Here is a 22,733-nt window from a genome sequence, read left to right on the forward strand (position 1 = left end):
CATTTGGTGGTCCCATTACAAACATATAAAGCATAAACCAGGCATGGTTCTATTAACTCTACTTCAGCAATTATGCATCTGAATCTGTACTGTATGGTAATTGGTCTACAGGGAACAATCATATTTGGTTTTGTTCTTTTTTAATACAGTGTGCTTACATTTTTACTTTAAAGAAAATATATTAGGGTATTCCAGTAAATATCCGCAGTATCTTTTGAGTTTGTTGATAATGATTAACTAATTGAATTTAACACACCATTCTCTTCCTGGCGTTGATTTTAATTTGTGGCTAAATGGAAGTTTAAGACTTTTTGGAATATGAAGCAGATCAATTTACAGTGTCAATATATTTTACAGATGAATTAGTTATTAACGAGTAGATGCAGATCTAATTTAATCAAATAGCACCATATCCCTTTTGTGATGTTAAGAGTTACAATTACCAAAACAGAATTTTGACATAAAACTCTGATTTTTACCACAGCATAAACAAAAAAAGAGAAAAGGTAAAAGTATGATTAATAATTCCTTAATAAAGTTTAGCATATTGTGCTGATTAACAGGCTGGAACTCATAAGATATGTTACTGTTTTGTCAGGAAATTTTTGTACGCAGATGAGAAACCAGGTATACTGTTTTGGGGTAAGCATGCCAAAGCATATTTCAAATATAAGACTGATACTGATGACAAAATTAAGTAGACCTGGACCAGTTCTATAACAGAAACTTTATTTAAACCAATTGAAATAGTAATGTATATAGAATTACTTATTTCTAGTTATATATTTATCAGCAGTTCTGATTTTAAAGTAGGTGGTAAAAATATTACAGATTAGATATATAATTCTTATTAGCTTCTTTGACTGGTTGGTCATTCTTTATTACGCCATTAATATGTCATAGTATTTCTAAAACAAACATTTGCTAAGCAGTAAATATATTACAAACTAAGGATCAGATCTGGCAAATGTGTAAGAATGCAAATAGTTTGCAACAGCTTGCAGAATTAGGCCATAGAGAGTGTAAAAAAACCCTCAGTTGCACTCTTATTTTCTTAAGTGAAAGCAGACAAGATTTGACAGAGTTCACTATTTTGTATTTACCAGGAGTCAGTATGACAGATTATTTGAAGTATAATTAAAAAGAAAAAATCAGATATAAAGATGTGGAAGTCTGTCCCAGCTGTTTTTGACTACTGTAACCAAATCTTTTTTAAATCACATTTTGTCTTCTGTGTCAACAGTTAGCATCATGCAAACACTTAGAATCACATACCCATAACTGCTATCGTGATATGTTGGAGAAAACACATCCATCTCTATAAGGTTGTCATGACCATTTGCAAGGACTGCTTGATTTCCTAATTCTCTATACACAAAGATACAAAAAGATGAAATTAGAGTGGCAATTTCAAATTAAAGAATGAGATGACCCCACAAAAAGAATATAGTAATTCTGTTGCATAACTTTCTTTTTCCACAGATGTGCAAGACTGCAACTGCCATATGAATGCAGGATTTATCTGCCTTCTCTGCTGTCCTCTGAACTACGTTCTGGATTGTAACTTGAAGACACGGTGTTACAAGGCTAACATCAGGTGGTCACTACCCTTTAGTGATCCCTGATTTATGTACAAGTCCTTGAATAAAATTCCTGGCTACTGCCTGTGGCAAGACAGGCTTAAGGACTGAACGGCGCATGGTGGGGGATGTTGTTTACTTGATGAGGCTGGACCAGAGATGAAATAATAAAACTGAACTGAGACTATTAAAAGACAGTATCTTGCTGGCTATCTGGCATGGACGGTCAGCCAGAAAATATGCAGAGGGCTGGCTACCAGAGTGAGAGGAGATCTCATGTTCTGCAAATGACACTGCACAGCAGCAGGGGAGGGAAAGGAAGGACCACAGACTTTGGCTCCCGCAGGGAATGGAGATAAAATGAAGGGGGAGAAACAAAGCTAGTCTCTATTATTTTGCTCAGAACTGCGTCTTTCTTTTGTCCTATCTAAACTGGTAAAGGGTTATTTGGGGGTGGGTGTGTCTGTGCGGAATTGGGCCCATGCTTGCTTCAATGACTGCATACCTTTGAAGAGGGGAATTATAAACTCAAGGAATACTGTGCAAATACTACTGAATTCTGAACTAGCAGTGCTTGCCTAAGAGATGGGACAAAATACACAGCATGGTCAAATTCCAAGTATTCGTGGTGTCAGCAAGGGATTTCTGAATAGGAAGGATGCCAGAGAGATGAAGCAAAAATCTAAAGTAAGATGCTATTCACACCAAGGGAAGCTTATAAGCATATGGGCCCGGTGTGCGCTAGGATTCAAACACAGATGCTTGGTGAGCACCCGACTGCATGAAAATGTCAAAAGAAAACAGAACGTTTTTATCCAGACTTTGAAAACAATACTGCTTGTTTGACTTAATGAACGTGACTGGCGTGTGTATGTACTGACCCCATAATTATGGCATGTCAATCTCTAAGAAAAGCATTCGTGTCCTCAGCAATCTAAGTAGAGTCCTGCTTCCCCCGCTTGCCGACTCGCAATGTGGCATGCCCACAATGACACATGGGGGCTGCAGAAGAGCTGGACCTGAACTCCACCCTGTTTCTGCCTTTATTTTCTATCATGCCTTCTTGATAAATGCAACACATCTAATCAAGTCCATGTGTAAAAACCTGTAAGACTTACAGAACGGAACAATTTTGAATGTGATTAAATCAGGCACTGTTTTAGTGGGTGGAATGCATAAAATAGCTGCTCTGAGCAGACTTTAACCTCCAGCAACACTGTGCTTTTGCAGACAATCAATCAGCCTCTACACAAATTGATTTAATACTTCTCTGGAAACTATCAACACCCTTTCCACACCTTAATCAATACTGAAGGCACTAGCTTCATTGGCAATCCACCTCAATAAAGACATATGGGTATGTTCATCACACTTAGGAGTTTCTAAAAATCTTTGCATTCTAAAATGAGGGTTAGCTCAAGCTTGCAGAAGGGTTTTGAAGTAATACATTCTAGGAATTGTTTTGTCTGTATCACTTCTGAGGTATTCAAATAATTTAATCCTTCAAAGTTCTGAAATATTTTGCAGCCATTAAATATTTTTTCACCCAGTTCCCTCTTACTTCTCAGTAAAATTATTAGATAAATAACTGAATAATGTTCCTACGCAATCTATTTTTATATGTAAGTTAGGAGTAAGAGAAGATGAAGCAATATCAGTATAGATAATGAAAAACATGTCAGTTTCTTTGTTATAAAAAAACCTCACAGTCCATCATACAAAATACATCCACCTTTCAAAAAATTAGGTGCTTTATACAGCAAGTCAAGAAAAAGCAAAGCTCTTCTTTGATTCATTGACACATTAGCACAGATACCAAATAAAGTTACATATAAGATTCTCAGAGATTTATTCCTTGACTGAAATATGCATATTTCCCCTGCTGACAGACTTATCTTAGACATTCAATGCCTACAAGTAATTAAATATTACCTGAGAAATGCATTAAGAGATGCTACCAGCTTACTTTTACCAATGAATTTATGAATTCTAATATTTTTTTTCCTCTACACATTTCTAACATAAATAATTGATTCTGCATTAGAAAAACTCTTCTCATTCAAATATTTAATGGAGAAAGCATTTAAGTAAGTGATTTACTAAGTATTTTTAAATACCAGTGATTTTTTTCCTACTAGAACGCAAAGCCATGAGAATGTAACTAATGATCCTGGTGCTCAAGAACTCATTACTAAAACCAGTAGGTGAATAAAAACTTAAAGACCAATGATAATAAAAACCCTACTAATATTTAATTACATAACCATAACTGATAGTATTCAGACACTGGACATGCAGCCATGAATTTGCACGATTTTGTCTGTACGAACAGTTAATTCAAAGAACAAAGTGGGAAGTTATTCAATACAGTCTGGATTTTCAATTTATTTTAAAGTTAATATTGTTATACGGTGCTGACTTATCCAGCAGAGCCATTAGGTCTACAGCTGAACCTAACTTGCAGCAGGTGTGGGGAGGAAGAGTCCAATAGTGAAGAATTAATTAATTAATTAATTAATTAAATGCCCAAGGAAATGGTCCTGCAGTCCGTCAGAAATCCGCAGGAAATATTTTCTTACTGTCTTGCCCTTTATTTTTTTTTTAAAATATAGATTTTACTCAGCCCAAATGGAGTGAGGACAATTTCTGCCATTCCTCAGTAACCTCATTGTCATTTAAAAATGGCATCGAAGATGAAAGCAGCACTCATATAATCCAAGCTACAGTTTTAGACCTTCATAAAATTTTAAGCAAAGAATCTTTTTATATTAAAAACCCCATAAATTGGAATTTCTGTTGGATGTTATTGATCTGTCATCTCACAGTTCCTTCATTTAACCAGTAACAGCAATGTTTTACACAAAAGTATTACCTCTACAGAAAGCCGAATTGCAGAATACTCTATTAAATATACAACTGACTCCAATATTATGAAATACGTATTTCAAAGTCACCTCCATTGCTGCTGCAAAACGATAGGGACTAAAACCACCCTCAGGCTTTACATATACATCCCTCTCACCTACATGCACATACACAAAAAAAGCCTATTAACTATCTAGCTATACATGACAGCAGGTTATATGTCATTTTTATGCCACTCATCACCAATATGAGCCTACAGAGATAGAAAGTGATGTATATATGCTGACATTCACATTCTGTACCTCTAAACGGCCGTCATCTAAGTCAGATAAAAAAAAGGAGAGAAAAAAGCTGACTTTGAGCGTAAGCTAAAATATTGCCAAAGATGAAATAAACTTTCTTTAGGTTGAGAAAAAGATGAAGGAAGAGACCTATCACAAAGTTGTTAATATAGTTGAAACTGAGCCTAAGAATCACACTCAGTAGGGAACCTTAACCAAAAAGGGAAAAATCAATGACAAATAAGATGGGTTCTTCACCTCCAGAGTTCCAACCAAGTGAGACTATTAGAGAAACTACAGTAGGGCTCTGTCAGTTTTTATGTCAAATTTTCACATTTCAGCTCATTCACAAGTGTTCAAAACTTGAACACTCAAATACCCTTAGCTTTTCATCAGGAACATTTAAAAGACGAAAATATTCCACCTGGCAAAAAAAGTATTTACTCCAGGTTGGAAGTGGTATTCTCATTCAAGTTCCATGTCTTTTTCTTCATAAGCACAATAAATATAATAGAAGCAAACATTAAAAACCTTACCTTCCTACTAATGATTAACCAGCATCTCACTTCAAAGATCTTATTCCCACTACAAACTTACTTGATACTGTAAGGAAACTCTTTCTTAATAGACTAAATTGTCTGAGTATGATCATCATATTCCTTTAGTGGAATCCTATTCCACAGTTTCTGTCTCTTAAGCAATACAGGAGGGTCCAAGAAAACTAAGAAACTCAATAGCCATTCCCAACAGCCTGACAGAAGAGTTGCCTGTAGCACCTACAAGGACAAAACTACCTAACTGAGAATCTTAAGGTCATGCATGTTTTAAATTAGTCAAAATCAGCTGGACTATATTTACTTTGCTACAAACATAATTTAAAGGGATTCAGAGGATAAACAAAAATTATTTCATAAACATTTTCAACAATCACTGTCAGCTTTGATATAGTTATAAATGTTCAGTTTGACAATTAAATTGGAATATTATGGCTTTCGTTAATAAAAAATTAGTGCTGATTGAGTGTTACATGAGCATTAATTAATCACTGCAGGTAAATTCAGCTTTGTGCCAGTAAGTCCTGTAAGATTTTTTTTAACAGATCATTCTGCATCTAGAGAAGCTAGTGTCATCCTTTGTATTAGATACTATCTTCCTAGAGCCAGTTATCAATTCTAAAAGACAAAAGAAAAATTAAAAAAAGAGGACAAACATATCATTCTCTCAGGAGGAAGCAAGCTCCTTCATCTCACCAAATCCCAGACAACTTTATTTAATAAACACCTGGTCTCACATCAGTATTTATTTAAGGAGACTAAGTACAAGGGTGAAACAATACTACTGAAAGTTCCTTAACATCCAATCTGCATGGCAGCATGGATTTGACACATAATACCTTTGAAGCAAGGCAAGAAACATCTCCCAACAGTCAAAAGTTACAGATTATGAATAGGAAGGAAAATGTTTACCAGGAAAAAATAATAAATGCTCCTAGTGCTAATACTCTGTAATAAGCATCGTAAGGAAAGAGTGGGGCATTGTAGATTTGCGAGAGAGAACAGATTTTTTTAGTACTGAAAAGTTTTCAGTTTTGTTTACTGAATGAAGGGAAGTATTAGCTGCTGGTCATCTTTCATCACTTTCATCTACTTTGTGTAGAAGTGCCACAGTCTGTAATAGTACCTAAGTAATTACCTGCTTTCCAGTGGCGCATTACTGCCAAGGACCCAGCTGTCCTGCAGCTGGACTGACTCAGGTGTGGTTTGCAGCTCGGCGGGCAAAGCAGCCGGCGGGGCCGGACTCTGATTCCTCCTATTTGTCAGTGAGTTTCTGTTAAGTGAGGTGATGGATGGGTGATGCTGTGCTGAATGTTGCTTGTGAGAAGGTGGTAAAGGCTGCAGGGTCGACTGGCCTTGGTTGTTTGGAGGTTGTTCTAAGAAGAAAGAAAATTAAAGTTGGTTATACACCATCTTAGCATTTGCTACAACAAAAACAGAATGAGAAATTCAACATAATCCTAGAATCTACTATATTTGCATATTATTCTATTAGCAGACATTCAGTGACATTCTCTAAGAGCAAGTTTACCCTTGATACACAAAGTTCTAATTAATATACAACAGATGGTAAAATTGCTTTTGGTTTTAATTTGTTTCAGTTTTTTTTTTTTTAATCTGGTTTTATTAACACCTACAGAAAATAGCATCTGACGGATCCCCTAACGTGCCTTTAGATTTCAGCTTTTTTTAACAAACCAACCCTGAAATTAAATGGGTAATTTCAGTAGAACACAAAGGTTTTCAAAATGCATATAATCCCTGTAATTATTTAATGGAGTTTTTTAAGCTGTATTTAACTGCAATAAATTATTACAAGCTAGTTGCTAAACAGCAGTAGACTACTCTAGTTTAGTGCATTTCAAATAAGGCAGATCTGCACTATGATCTGCTAATAGATGCTAAGTATTCTTTAGCAGAAGGTCACTCTGTGAAGCAGATGTTGCTTCATGGATATTTAACAGACTGAATCACATCTGATTACAACGTCAGAAGACTCATATACTTAATGACCGTCACATCCATTAGAACACACACAGAACAGATTTTCCAATTACACACTATGCAATATAACTAGTTTAGAGTAAGTCACAGGTGATCAGAGAGTCAGGCCATCAAAACAAAAGGAAATATTTTTTGACTTAACCAATGCACATAACACCCATAAATCTTAAACCCCAAACCCCAGAACAGCAAAACCCACAATCAAGTACCTCCATCAATGTTAGGTTTTAACGTGTTCTGTAAAATCAGTAGTAAATAAGTCATAACTAGAAGACAAACCCTGCCATACAACACACTGAACACAAAATCTGAAAAAACCCTCCAGACCCTTCATTTATCATGATTTAGCAATGACTGATGACACTTAAAAATGTAAGAGTTAACAATATATAATTCAAATTGCAATCATTTTCCTAAACTAATGTAGCAGAACATAATATAAATACAAGTCTTAAGCAAAGCAGAAGATACAGGGCCTGCACTTAGCCCACAGTGTAAATGCTTTCACATAGTTTGTAAATTAGTTGTTTGATCTTCATAAGCAATTCCCTGTTTGGAATGGGTTATAACTGCAAATTGGTACAAACCCAATAATAATTCCTCAGTGCAGGGAGCACGAGAAAAGTATTTCTGTTGAAACAGATGTTTCCAATAACTTACAGGTGACTACTATAAGCAAAAATAACAGTGAGTAATTTCTCATGTCGTGAACACAAGAAAATTGGAGAATGTTAAAGAATAGACGTGCTAAGCTTAAACAGAAAATACAGCCTTTGGTTCCTTTTCAAGAACCCCATTCCCCTCCCTTTCCAGTTATCTTGTGTGGTCAATACCACTTTTGTCACAAAGAGCAGCAATGCCAGATCTGTCATTAACACAGCAACAACAGCATTTACATTGCCAACAAGGTTTTCAATTACCAAATCCCCCATATATTAATGAAAAATTGCTTTCAGGGGAGGATACAACTGATCAGCTTTGTCTTTACCATCACCTCCACAAAGGGTGTCACTGCATGTGATTGCAACCACCATCAAGGGTGCCAAGCCATATTTCAACAAGCTAGTGAAAGCAAAGTTAACAGACTAACACTAGCAGAGACTTTTGGCCATGTATACTTAAAGTTTCATCAGATTTAGATTACCAGCTATTTATCAGCTGGCGCAGTATTACCTGCGGGCCCATAGTCTATCGTATATAGGTGTATATGTATATATAGACATGTATGTGCACTTATGTCTGTGTAAGCACGTATATGTATAAAGGATTAACTGTAAAACAGAAAAAACGCAAGTGAAATTATATCATTCTCAATACTGTATTTTAATCAAATATATTATGTAATCAAAACTGTCCGAAGGACCTGACTTTTGTCTTTGTTATTCCCTTTCTTGACCATCCTACCTGCCTAGCCTTGTTGAACAGTTTTGCCGTGACCAATGCAACACCATCCTCCTCTGCAGCTCCTACCAGCTGAAACATTATTCTCCCATCTCTCTTCTTCATTAATTTCACCTCTCATTTAAAATCTCAGCTGAAAATCAATCTTTTAACCTATCGTTTTTAGTAATAAAGATCTTGCAGATCCTCTGCTAAGGACGCAGTAGAGGAAAAAAATAACATTGCTCTCTGGCATCAAGGAGCGTGTGAGTAAGGGTACCACGCCAGGCCTGCAGGCTTCTCTCAAGTAGATGTCAGACCTTCTCACGCTCTACCATTGAGGAAGAGGGGTGGTAAAAGCTCTGTAAGGGCTATTTATGCACTCCCTGAATAAATGTACAGATCTTGTAAGTACACCAATGCAGGAGAAGTGAAACTGCATTCTTCAGCCCACAGGCCAGCTACTCAGTCCACCAATTAGGATTTAGAGTATTCCCCCAGAAACTTACTATGAACCTACAGAGCCCTTCTGCTATATATCACGTAAACATTGCTGACACTGAAACTACAGAGTAACTACAGAGTTTTGGGATGAGCTTGCAACCATAAGGCATAGGCTAGAAGGGAGCTAGAAGAGCACAGCAAGTGCAACTTTGCAAAGATCACACGTCCTCAAAGCCTGCTGTGTCTCTCCATAGGATGCTGCCAGGTGACATTTCCTAGTGTCAGGGGGCGACTTCAGTTGGCAGGGAATCTACAGCCTCCACAGAATCAGAAATGCCTGAAAAATCTGGAATGATTTATTCCTCTTCTAATTGAGCAAGAGCTACAGGTAGAACTGAGCCTAACAAGATCAGATTTTCCATAAATCAATGGAGCTAAAATCCATATTCGTCTAAACTTTCTCAGTCCTATATTGTCGTTCTGGATGAGAGATCACCGAGTACTGCTCTTTCGATCTTTTCTTAACCTGCCCTATTTCCTGAATCCACAGCTCTTTTGATTGCCACACAACTTCTAACAGAAACCCCAAGCTCACACCACTGATTTGCGAGGAAGATACAATCATCACAAGTCATGTTTTGAGTGCTGCTCTTTAGCTGGAGTCAGATCCCTCCCCACCCCATTTTTAACTCCTCTTTTGGAAGAGTTAATAGCTGAAGACTAATTTTCAGTATTACTGCAACTTCTACACAAAACTATCAGTCTTATGGAGTAAGTAAGCTTCTTGACATCCTCGCGACATTAGGAAAATACTCTCATCATTGTACATGCAGGGAAACCGAGGCATAGATATTAAGTGATTCACACAGGTTTGAGAAGTCAGCATCACAGCCAGAAGAGTACTGAAATCGATAAAGACAGTGGGAGTTTCATGACAAAGATACATACTTCATGAGTTCCACAGCACTGGAGACTACTCCCGGTGAAAAAAAATATTACATGTGCCACAAAACCAGAACCAAGACCCCTGTAACTCCTTCTTCCTTTCTATCAATAACTTGTTGGAAAACGGGAATCCTAGAGGGAAACAGTTCTTCCCTTAATTAGTGAAAGAATCAGTGGTCCTGGGACTTGGCCAGGGCCCTCACAACAAACCACTCATTAGGAATTTTCTTTTTATAGACTGTCAGGAAGAATAAAGAGCATTCAAATCTGATAAAGTACAACTGTGTTGAAATGCTGAAAATCTATTACAGAAAGCTACAGTTGCTTTAAACTGGATTTTTAATGCTATGCTGATGGATTTAAACTAAATTTTACACTAGAAATAAACAGATATGGGTACAGGTGGGCCAATACCTAAAAATGGTAACTTAAATTAAAACTTCCTTGTTCGGTTTAGTTCTTAATGACTGCAGAGCAATTCCATTCATCTTACAGAGACGAGTTCTGCAGCAAGATGATTTCTGCAGCAAAAAGCAAATGCAAATTGGCCCAGCAACCAGCCTGTGCATTCAAGTTGTTCAGGCACAACAAAAAAAGCCCCACATTTTTGAGGCATTTGCTGCATAAGTCAGCATCAGATAATTATGCATGCAAACATATGTACAGAACTCGGAAAAGTCACAAGAAATCGGGTAGAAAGCTGTCTTACTACAGTTATATGAATTTTTCAAAACACATTTAAATTGTTATTTACCCTAGGGAAACACAGTGAAGCAAAGCAGCCATTTCAGTTGTAGAGGTAAATTACATGCATGCTGTAGCCTTTCACAAAATCTTTTTCTCTCTTCTTTTTCAAAAAGTAATTTACATTTAATTAATTTTATCATTTAATTGTTACGGAATTTGAACAGCATGAGAAAGGATACAGAAAAACGCATATGTGGAAGCAAAAAGGAGTGACATTTATGATAACTGTCATTTATAGGAAAGGGGTTAATTCAGAAAGAGTAGACCAAGTATCCATAAAAAAGTAATTTGTTGCACATTTTGTGTGATAGCCTTTCCCTAACAAACAGATCACTGAGACCTGTCAGCTAGCTACTCATCTAGGAAAAAGAGGTGATTTCCATTTGATAAAGATTAGGCTTTTTAATAGTGTATAATTAACGTTAACTTTGAGTTTCCATGACAAACACAAAAGCGAAGACTTCCATTATGATACAAACATTTCAAATGTGAACATAATATAATTCAGAACCTATGTCTATGAGAGTCTTAACTCTTCCTAGCCAGGTTGCTCCTTTTTTGCTCATTCACTCTGTCTCTGTAGAAGAGTACACAAATATCCGCACTATATACCAGAAGTAAGCAGCTGGCATAGATGGAATGTTTTAGAAAACTGGTAACAAGAAAGATAACCTTTCATTTCCAGGTCACTGGCCCCGGGTCTGCTAGCTCCTGATTGCTAGCAGTCAAAAGTAATTTCCGTAAGGACTGGTTTGATTTCCTCAATAAAACACTTTGATGGACTTGAAATTTTACCTAATTGACACACAGATATATTTCCAAAAGCACTGTGAGTAGAAGCGGGACTTACCTTGAAAATCCCTGCAAATTGAAGAGAGTGGGAATTATGGCTTAATTATTCCTACAGCTCCTACAGGAGCTCCTTTTTTTAAGTCCCTGCTTATGGAGGGGTAAGACTGGCTATCTGCATCACTATGGCTGTGACTTCAGTGATTCTGCAGGCAAATAAAACCATTCACCCCAGATGTTTCTGGTCTGGGAGCACCTTTCACGAGAAGCACATATTTGATGAATGAAAAAAAAAGGTTACGGGTTTAGAGAAAAATTATGTATTTAAATGCTCCCTTTGAATTAGGCAAAGCTGTCTTTTGAAGGAACCACTGCTTCAGTGTACTGTTTTTGCCACGGTGTGGAAGACTCCAAGTTTGCTTTCTGATCATTTAACACGAGCTGTAGTGGCAACCCAAGATAACTTACTCTATCTGCTCACTTTGTGGTTCATCCCAAATATTTCTCTAACCTTCTCTGTGTCCAAAGTGGCTCTGCCCTGCCAAATTCCAAACCACAGACTCAACCCAAAGAATGAGGTGACAGCACCTACCACCACTGGAGAGCCCTTTCCCTTTGAAGTGCTGTCAGCCTGCGCTATCCCTTTCCGCCTTCACATGTAATGGACATACAGATGGAAACAGAACTAACCCGCAGTCGCTGCTGCCAACTTCCTCTTGAAGCTCTCCGTGCTCCTGTGCTAGCTGCGTGGCAACAAGAACGGGGAGAAGTGACAAGGCCACTTTGATCAAGATACGCATCCTGTGTGTGTGCGCATGTATACTATTATAATATAAAATGAGAAAAAGTCATACAAGTAGCTTGATCAAAGTGGGCCAATGTTTGCCTCCTCACCAGTACACTGCCTGTAGGGTCTGACAGCCTGACAAACTTCCTGGGAGTGAGAAACTACCAGCAAATTTAACTGCAGGATGTGCTCTGAAAGACTGCATTGCCTTGCTCATGGAGCCCAAGTTTGGAAGAAATGATAAAGATCACTTGAATTTTGGTATTCGCATGACACGTTTTTCTTTAAATCTGTGCTGGCTTTGGCTGGGATAGAGTTAATTTTCTTCATAGTAGTGGGCATGTCTTGGAAACAATGTTGATAATTCAGGGATTTTTGTTGTTGAGCAGGACTCACAGGGAGCCAAAGCCTTTGGTCCTGCTCTCACAGTCTCACACCAGCGAGGTGTGAGGGGAAGTTAAAAGGGGATGCAGCCAGGACAGCTAACCCCAACTGACCAAAGGGATATTCCATACCAAATGGGATCATGCTGGTTTATTTCCAGTTTTTTTTAGAATTTTCCTTTTCATTACAATTTATTATTTTTATTTTATTTGAATTATTAAACTGTCCTTTTTTGAAGCCCTAAGTTTTACTCTTACTCTTCCCAATACTCTTCCCTCCCATCCTGCTGGGCTGGGGGAGGCGGGTAAACAAGTAGCTGTGTAGTGTTTAATTGCTGGCTAGGGTTAAACCACAGCAAAATATCAACATTGTATCACTTTATAAAGAAAAGTAAAAACTTCTGCTGAGAAAGAGAAGAAAGACTTACATGATTGTGGAGGAACTCAAAACAGTCCCATGGTGCGCACACGCTGTCTGTCTAAGATCTACCAGATGGCAAGAGAAGAGGAGCAGCAGGAGCTCCCTGGAGGGCAGCCGGATAGTCCCTAACATGTAACATTGGCAATTTAAACCACAAAGTACATGTTGATAATTTCCTATATCCTGTATTATAAGGAACCAGTTAAATACACATTGGAAGACAAAGAAATGAGGCATGCACAAAAAATCCAAACTCTAGGAAATGAAGAAAAAATATTTTAGCCACGTCTTTCAGTTGTGCCTTTAAGATACGCATTGTGGTTTAGCCCCAGCCATATCCTAGCCAAAACTAGGACTGTGCTGTCTACAGGACTGTTACTGCAGGTTGAAGGTACATCTGTAACTTTGACTTTCCATTTTGCATCCCTTTAGTAATATATCTTCTCAACAAATTTAGTGATAAAATCTGTGCATGCTCAGCTGTGTTTTATAATTCAGTTCTCCAAATGTTTTAGAAATCTTACTGCAGCAAACAGAAAGCATCAGTTACTAACAACCTTTTCACAAAAACTTTCTGAATTATACGAACTGAACTTCAAACTTACTTGAAAGGCAGATTTATTTTTTTTTTTTGTCCCTGGTATTTTTAGCATAAACAAGCTGAAAAGCTGTATAGCCTATATGATATGTGACCCTGTGAAGATAGATAAAATAACTTTCTATTTTATGGCATTTACTTTGAAAATCTGATTAAGATAGATGTCTCTAGTTCGTAATTCTTCAATGTCATGTTGTCATAGTTCCCATCAGCAAGATGCTTTAAAGGCTTTCGATTAATATTGCATGCCAGAACTGAAATTACATCCTTTGTCGTTTAGTTCTTAATGGTGCAAGTGATATCTATCAAGTAGTGTTTTATGAAGCATGTGTGATTTTTATTACAGGCTGTTTTCACAAATCTTCTTCAGGTTTCATAAAGACTGTTCGTGGTTCACAACAAATATGTCCTAGAACAGTGCCAATTCTCAAACGCAAAATAAACCTCAGATTTTTCAGTGAGGTTTATTGATAGAACAAAACCTCTTCCTTAATCTATATCTGTATATAATAATCTTAATTAGCAAAGGGAAAATAGTACTGTAAACCTCTCAACTCTGCATGAGAACTACACAGAAAAAAACCCAGACATAATCATGTATTAGTTTTGTAAGAGCAAACACAACCTGTTGCTTTTAAGTGCCTTAATTTTTAAAACTGAGGTGACACACAAGTAAGAAGATGCAACATTCCCCTATAATCCAAGTACAACAGAAACTTTCATTTGCAGCCTCCACCTTTATAAACCAAGATGCACACAGTTAAAACTTCTTTGATTTACTGGAAACCAGATAGTTATGGGCCGTTGACTAGGAATCGTACATCCGGTTATTTTTTCTTAACCCAACATTAAAATACATATGCATGAAGCCAATAAAACTTAAGTCTTAGAGGACATATGAACCAAAAATACTTTACTTTTTTTTTTTTATTTTTGGTCCAAAGACTTAAAGAGCTTTCTCTTGATACCTAACAGAGTAAGGCAAATACACTGTGGGAAGAAATACTGCCCATTGAGAAGAAAGTAGGCTTTTCTTCCACAGATGGTGGTGAAAGGAAAAATCGGAGGATTTACTTCGGAAAGGTTTATTAAATGTTGTTTCCACTCTCTGTTGTTCACTGTGGGAACTGAACCAGCTCACTTTTAAAACATTTTTTCCATTAGCTGGAATCGATTCTCAAAGCATTCCTACCTATCCACCTCCAGCCTGCAACCGCTCCATTAACCCCTTCAATACGTATGTAACATGCAGTCAATATTGCATCAGGGAAAGTCTCTTTAATTTCAGTACCATAAAGTGATACGTGCCCTTCCTGTCCATGGCACCATACCAGAGACTGGCTAACCAAAGCCAGTAACAAAAGCCTATGCGGTGAAAGAGTTCAGGTTGGGAGAACAAATTCACTTGGATCAAGGGAAAATGCTGGTGGTACTGCCATCCACATTGCAGACATTTAAAGAAACGAAGTAAACTGAAACTTTGCGGGTTTTTGATTGAGGATGGCTTAATCGCTTTATGAAATCAGAAACAGAGATAAATATTTCAGTTTGAATAAAAGAAGCTACAGCAGAACTAGTTCAGCAACCAACCTTCCTAATAGAGGCCTCTGTATTCCCAGAGGTATTTAGGAAGAAAGGTGAAAAACGAAAAGTACAGAAACAATGCTAAAGTAAATTGAAATTTAACCTGCTGGGGTAACATACTTATGATTTTGCTTTACAAGAAAAAGAAACAAAACAGATAACATAAAATGCACGATGGCAACTATGTGCACAGAATGAACTAAAAGCAAGTGTACTTACAATCCCGCTGTCCCTGCTGTCCTGTTAAATAAACACCATCTCCTTCCACCCCAGGCTAACCCACACAGTACTTAGCAGAGATACTAACAGGCATGATTTCTATTCTCTCTTTAGGACCCAAGGTCTGTGAAGCCAAACAGAACCCTCTAATGGTAAAATGTCATTGACTTATTTCCTGCAATTTACCTGGAGATCAAACTGGGAAAAGATGCTATCACACAGCGAGAGGTGACAAAAGCTTGCTCACTTGAGACACAAAAATGACATTCAGCTTACATTATGCAGAGATTACAAATACAGTAACACAACTTTTAGTGGTGTGCTCCTGGCTGGGTTTCTCTGCAGTGGGATTCTGAGCTTTGGTGGGACCGTGGGCTCAGTCTCTTTTCCCTGGGGGACAGCAGTCTCCCAGAGCAATACTCTGGGGGGTGGGGGATGGGATGATCACCAAGCCTGCAGCCTTCACTTAAAGTCATGTTTGTTCTTATTGAAAATAGATTTGTTTGCATCTTCATAAATCAGACCATCGTTCTTCCTTCTTTAGAGTCAGAAGTGAGAGACTTACGCAATTATTATTAGCTTCAGTAACTCACTGAAATCAGTGGCGAAGTACATTTTGAGGCTAGCTTTTTAACCAGAGGAGTCAGGTTTTCACTGAAAGAAAAGAAAGCACGAAAGAAAAATGAAGTCCAGCTGAAAAACTTTGTAGGAGGAGGAGAAATCAGCTTTCCAAAACACTGACAGGGGACTGGAATTAACCTGAATTTTTTTTAATACGCAGTCAAAGCTTGCCTGAAAAACACGGGTGAGAACTTGTGGAATATCCCATTTCCTGCTCATTTAGCACCTTGTATTTATACCAAATACAGATAGCCATTTAACTTGGACTGCCAAAATTGTGACAAATAAATGTTGTAACAAAAAAGTACCATGCTTCAGCTGTAAACTAAGTTCTATGATCCTGGCTCAGGCAAAATGACAGTGTGTTAATGTATGTACTCATTTCACACCACACATTTAACTAGAGTGTGGTATGGATTGCAAAGTTTGATGTACGACTTCTTAATAGATTTCCTAGCATTTTCAAGTGTTAGATAATTTTGGTTTCTATCCAAAATCATTATTGCAAAGTGAGCTATGACTGTGTGTTTTTCTTTGCCTTCTGATTTTATTTCTTAACACTTCCAGGAAAAACAAATTGCTGAAGCTATTTACTTTAGAAGCACATTTACTATTATACAGGTTAAAACCCCTCATACTTTGAACAGATTTAACCTGAAAACTGACACAAGCCATGAGTACGTAATGCTTACAGCTGACACAACCAGTGCTGCAAAAACCAAGCCTTTCTTCCCAATAAATGAAATACCATTGAAAGACTCTTGAACTGTTTACTAAACCTGACTTTTACTGACATATGGCTGACATTCATGAAGAAGGAGCAAACCACTCAATTTCCTCCATTCCAAGAGCCAGGAGGAAAATTCTTCGCTAATTATGTCAACTGAATTTTTGTCATAGACTTTTAAGGTTAACGGTGCCTCTTGAACACTTTTGTAAATTTACAAATCCAAAAGACACCCAAATTAGGCAAGTGATGAAATTCTTGACCAATTTCTGCATGCTCAGCCTTGTCTGGGAACACAAGGCCACACTAATAAAATCTGTGAAAGATAAGCTAGGAATGGGAAAACACAATATAAAACTTCTAGGCACAAATAGGTGAGTTTGTTTCATCAGATTTGAAAGAACTCAGATAAGAGGGATTAATGTTTTGCTTTGGAGGAAATGAAAAAGGAACAGGAGCAGTGAGATGAAAAGAAAACCACGGGGGCGGGGCGGGAGAAAGGTAGAATTGAACAGAAAAGAGGATGAATGAATAATACACAGAGGAGACGTGGCTAAGTGAAAATTCTAAGTGAACAGCTAAGAGGAAAATTAAAGAAAAATGAGAAAGCATATACAATTTTATTTTAAAAATATCATAACTACCAAAACTTCCATGGAAAACACAAAAATAAGATACTTACTCTACAGCCTTGACTTTTAAAAAAGGAGTTTAATCCTGGCCTCTAGAGTTAAAGGCAAAAACTTGGAGGGACGTGAGTAAGAGTGAAATGAAGCAGTAGGTCACCAGCTGAATTTTTGTCTCCAGAACAATTAATTGATCCCTCTTACCAAGTATGATGAATATGCAGATCATGAAAGACAGGAAAAGAATAGGGAAACCAAGCTTCCAAAATAGCTTTTAAATACTTTTTCCTTCTAACTGTGTCAGGGAAGAGAAACACATATGAGGGGGAGGGCTCCACAAGAGAAAACTGAGGAACTATTGTTCTCTAATGACTTTAAATAAGCCTTTTAGGCTTACATGTGAATTAGAATTTCGTTCTTCCTCCTTACATTAAAAAAAAAAAAAAAAAAACCTGCTTGATTTTACTAAGGTATTATTCTATTCTAATGACAATCAAGTCTAGTTAGGTATCAATCAAAAGAACAAATCCAGTGGAAAAGATTTCTTAAAAGATGTTCTGGTTTTCCAGTACAGCTGCTTCCCTTTTCAGAAGGAAGTCAGTCATTAACCCTCAAATCAAATGTAAACTTTGAATTGGTAAGAGTTGAAACAAAAACTACCTTTCAGTCTGTCTTAGTTCATGTAACTTACCAACCAAACTCTCACATATCTAGCACAACATTTGCAGCAAATCTATAATTTCAGAGGTATCAGTGGACACCAAGAGTGATTTAATGGTATGCATTCAGTATTTATTCTGCAATTGCTATGAAGGACAGCAGTATACTGAGCAGCTTCGACTGCTTTACTATAGGCTGTATAGACTGTACTACAATTAATGATAACAATTATATCCAACAATAAACATAAACTTGGGAGGGAAATTCTAAGAATACTTTAAGAAATAAAGCAGCACAGAACATTGTGAAAATAAGTCTTTCTTACATTTAAATTCCATATGCATTTCCATAAATGACTGTAGGCTTTGCCTTTTTCTTATTTTCATTATGTCCTAGTTGTGCTGCTGCTCCAAAGCTGTTTCAGCAGTGATCTTTCACATCAGTTTCTAGCTCAACTTTACAGCTTCTTGCCTGAATCAAGCTCCTTAAAAAAACATGGCTGATTCATGTCTTGCTAAGCTCTTCCTTTTAATAACGCTGCTGTAGTTCTAAAACAGACACTGTCAGAACAGATAAAAGGTAAAGAAATCACAGCTTGCAACGACACCCTTTGATTTAAATACCTAACTAGATACTATACACATACCCCCCCTCCCAAAAAAAAAGCAGAGCTAAAAGAAATGGTTTTGAAACAATGGCAAAAATATACAAATAAGCACTAAGTGAATCACTACAGTCCAGAGAAAAATGATGAAGTCTGGTAGCAAATCCACGTAGAACTCCACAATGCTCCTGCTTTTCAAGCAATTGCAGCAGCATCAGAGACATTGCTGCTTCTGCTGGGGTAAGCAAAGACTAAAGAAAATGATTCACGACAATTCTATGTCCTTCTGGCAAAATTACAAATTCTGTGTATGAATTTTTAAAAAATAATGGATCTGAAACCTTCTAATAGTAATCTAATTTCTACATAAACAGATATTGAGTTTCAAATTATTTATGTGCAGAAAGTGTGTAAACTCCCTTTATACCTAACAGCTGTCATTTCACCAGTTACATATTTGGCAAAAGTGTTTCTGGGTATGCTGGGGGAGCACTTAGGAAGACAGCTTGCTCGCCACGTAACACAGCTGATTCATAAAGCAAGCGATGCCCCAGCCAGGGGGACAAGATCTTACACAGTCATAGAGCCAGGGGCAATCTCAATGACAGGAGTCCCTGAAAGCCTGCTGTCTTCTACTTGTGGGAAACACCCCTCTATTTCTAGCATTATCACACCCCCTCCACCTAAACTTATTCTCCTGGTCCATCTTTTGGTTAAGCTCTTCATCTGGGAAAAAATCCTTTCTTTTTGTCTTCTACTGCAACCCCAACACTGGCGACAAGCAACCCATGTGTGTGGAGAATACATGATTGTGAGGGAAACAGATGATCTTGGGCTGAGAAGTCTGATATTTAACACGCTTTTCTAACACCAGGGGCTAAAACCAAGTATGTCAGGAGGGAGAATTGTCTTGTGGTGAGACCACAGAGTAAGGCAGGAAATTTCTTTTTTTTATTCCTGGCAGGGCCAGTGGCTTACGGCGTGATCACAAGCAACAAGAACCTTTGTACATCCAGCGCTCTGGCCACCGAAGCTGGTTAACAATACCTGCCAAGGCACAGGGGGTGCAGGAATCAATTATGTGCCCAACAGCTCTTCGCTGCTCTTGAACTGAAAGATGTTCTATGGGTGAAACTCAAACAGATACAGCAGAGGTGAGTAAAGGTCCTCTGCCCCCAGCCTGAATTTATGATGAAGAGCTCACAGACCAACAAGGTGGCAGAGAAGGAGTAAGGGGATGCTTTGTGTTCTGCTGAGGGGCAACTCCAAACCAGTGCCAAAGTGTGGAATGGGAGGGAATATACAGAGTATCAGACTTTTTTTCTTATATGAGTCAATCTTCCAGCACTTTTCCACAGAGGGAGCCTGTGGGTGGGGAAGGGCATGCAACCCATCCTACCTGCTCCCTGCAGAACTCCTGCAGCCTAATTCCCAGGCTCTGTGCAGGTGTAAGTGTGAAAATTTCATGGATGCATCCTTCCCCAAGGTGCAAGGTTTCACAAGTTACAGGCGGCACATTAGGAGAATGTTCTGTCTTCCACAAAGAAAAACCAGGTAAGATTTTCAAGAAAAGCTACTTGGTTGCTTTGTAGTCTCAGGTGAATTAAGTCTATTAGAAAAATTCACACTTTGGAAATACACATCTAACGAAAATAAATACAAACAAACAGTGAAGGCTTTGAGGTACATTAGCTGCAAAAATTACCTCAGAAGCAAATGCTTTTAGAAGCCGCAAACATGGACAATTAGTAGCATTTCTGAAAGCTGAAAGTCTAAATAGCTGTCAGCAGCTCCACCAGCAAGTGTAAGTTATTTACAACAGCAAGCAGACAGATTATCAAGATAACAGAAGCACTGATTAATTTGTAGCCTAAACTGGCAATAAAAACAGTGTAAAGCCCTGTATGTGTGAATATTTTTAAATAGGTACATTTTGGTTCCAAGTTTTCCTCTTTTAGTTGTTTCCATTTAATAATAATAATTTGATCAAATTGCTCTTTTCATTTTTTAGAATCTTTGAAAGTAAAATCTTGACTTTGTAGATACCCTCAATAAGACTTCAAAATTTCTAAATACCAATGACACACATAACAGAGGCTAACAGCTATTTTAGACTTTGCTGCAACAGTTACAAAATAGGATGGCTGCATTGCAATATTCTTCCATAGCAGCACAAACTTGAAGCCTAGATTCCAAAATATTTTATAGGTCTCAATAAAATTTGGTTGAAGACCTCATAACAAATTTCATTAAGTATGGACTTCTTCATGCCATACTACATGTATTATATGCTCTTCTTCAAAGATCAGTGGAAAATCTGAAGAATTTTCACAATCAGCAATTTATGATCCGAACCTTTTTCTAACTGTAACAGCAATTCTCAAAAGGGCAAGGACTAAGTTATCTTCAAAACACCTCCCCAGCTACCAGCCGGACCTCAATCTGCTGGAAGTCTAGGCACAAGAGGAACTTAAGCCTGCATCTCATGAAAGATGATGGATGCACTTGCTCTGAAAACAAGTTGGCTATGGTTACTTGCATGTAAAAAGTCTTCTCTTGGTGAACAGATAACTACATGGATGAGCAAGTCCTAGTCTTGAATAGCTTTGACAATAACCAGGGGATCAGTGAAAATGGCAAGGAAGTATATAAAAGCAAGACACTTGCAATGACCTCAGGCCCCATGCTTCATTCAAGCCAAGACACATGTTTATACTTGATCCTCACCCAAATGTAGTCCATGGGGGCACTATGGAATATTCCTCATACTAAGAAAATACAGATTACAATTGTTTGCTTGAGCCATTAAAACAAATGACTCATATACTGAAGGGAGATAATGGTGGCTCTTCTCTAGTAAATCCCAAGAAAGAAATTTGATGACTGATGTGCTGCTGCTCATTCCAGTGCAGTTTTCTGTAACAGTTAAATGTACAGCTCATCTCATATCAGTTTTCATAGTCCCAAGTGGTCAACACATCAGATTTGCATACAATGGGATGTGTGAGCTCCCTGTACATTATAAACTATCCAGATATTTCAAGTTGCATTATCATTTGATACAGATCTTTGCTGAACATAGGCAAAGAGGATTTTTTCCTCCTAAAGTTAGTGCTCAGATGTTTCATGGCCAGGTTTTCAACTAATACTGGAAGTCTCAATGAGCTCTCAGTGAGCTTTTTAATAGCTTCCTCCTCCTCATTAACCAGAGGAATTCTAGTTACTGGTATATAGGTCTTAAAAGTCAATCACAGTTGGCGTGTGTCTCTTCGAGATCAGAAGCAAGTTACACTGAACAGAGGGATACATTTTGAGTCTTCTTTTGAGCTGTGCACACAGAACAAGAAACTAGTAGCCCATGTGAATGGCTTTCTTCGCACTTACAGAAAGTGTCCTTGCCGTCTACCAATTAGTTGATTCAGGACACTTCATTAAAGACTGAGATTAACTATAGTCACCATGTTTTTACTTTTTTTTTTTTTGGTGAAGGTGGTTTTTTTATGGGATGTGCATACACAAAAACCATATAAAGTTTAAGAACAAATAAGAACTTATTTGAAAAGCAAACCTCAGAAAGCATAGTCAGGAAAGCTACCAGGTTCAGTCTCACTGCTATGGCAGTAACAGCACTCCTCTTGACCCATGATTTCTTTTGTCCTTACACAGGAACATATTGAGGAGTAGGTGGCTCTTGGCTGTAGGAAAGTCATCTAGTCTTACACAGTAAAAAAGTAATTCATGTTGTCTTTGATACTTGCAGGACTGTTACAGCTCATGGAATATGAATACTTTGCACAATACTCTAGGTATTTGTGCATATGCATACAAAACTACCGGTAGTAAAAATGTAAGAATGTGTCAGAAGAAGTATATTATAGTATTACTTTATGAATATCAATTATACTTGTAACACA

The 22,733-nt window shown here is 37.6% G+C and overlaps 1 protein-coding gene across 8 annotated transcripts in view; it reads right to left on the reverse strand.

Moving 5' to 3' along the window:
- TENM3 (teneurin transmembrane protein 3) overlaps positions 1 to 22,733 on the reverse strand; it is a gene marked incomplete at its 5' end in the record, with an annotated part of 318,571 nt that overhangs the window by 131,182 nt on the left and 164,656 nt on the right. For 6 of the 8 annotated variants that reach the window (XM_084263689.1, XM_084263690.1, XM_084263686.1 and 3 more), the window contains one exon: positions 6,419 to 6,656. In XM_084263689.1, coding sequence (XP_084119815.1) covers positions 6,419 to 6,656 — 238 coding nt within the window. Of the gene's footprint in view, positions 1 to 1,275; positions 1,369 to 6,418; positions 6,657 to 22,733 lie in introns of all 8 variants that reach the window. The other 2 variants (XM_084263684.1, XM_084263683.1) reach the window with 1 other exon arrangement.

This window comes from Gallinula chloropus, assembly GCF_964237585.1.
Source record: "Gallinula chloropus genome assembly, chromosome: 4".
Classification (NCBI taxonomy): domain Eukaryota; kingdom Metazoa; phylum Chordata; class Aves; order Gruiformes; family Rallidae; genus Gallinula; species Gallinula chloropus.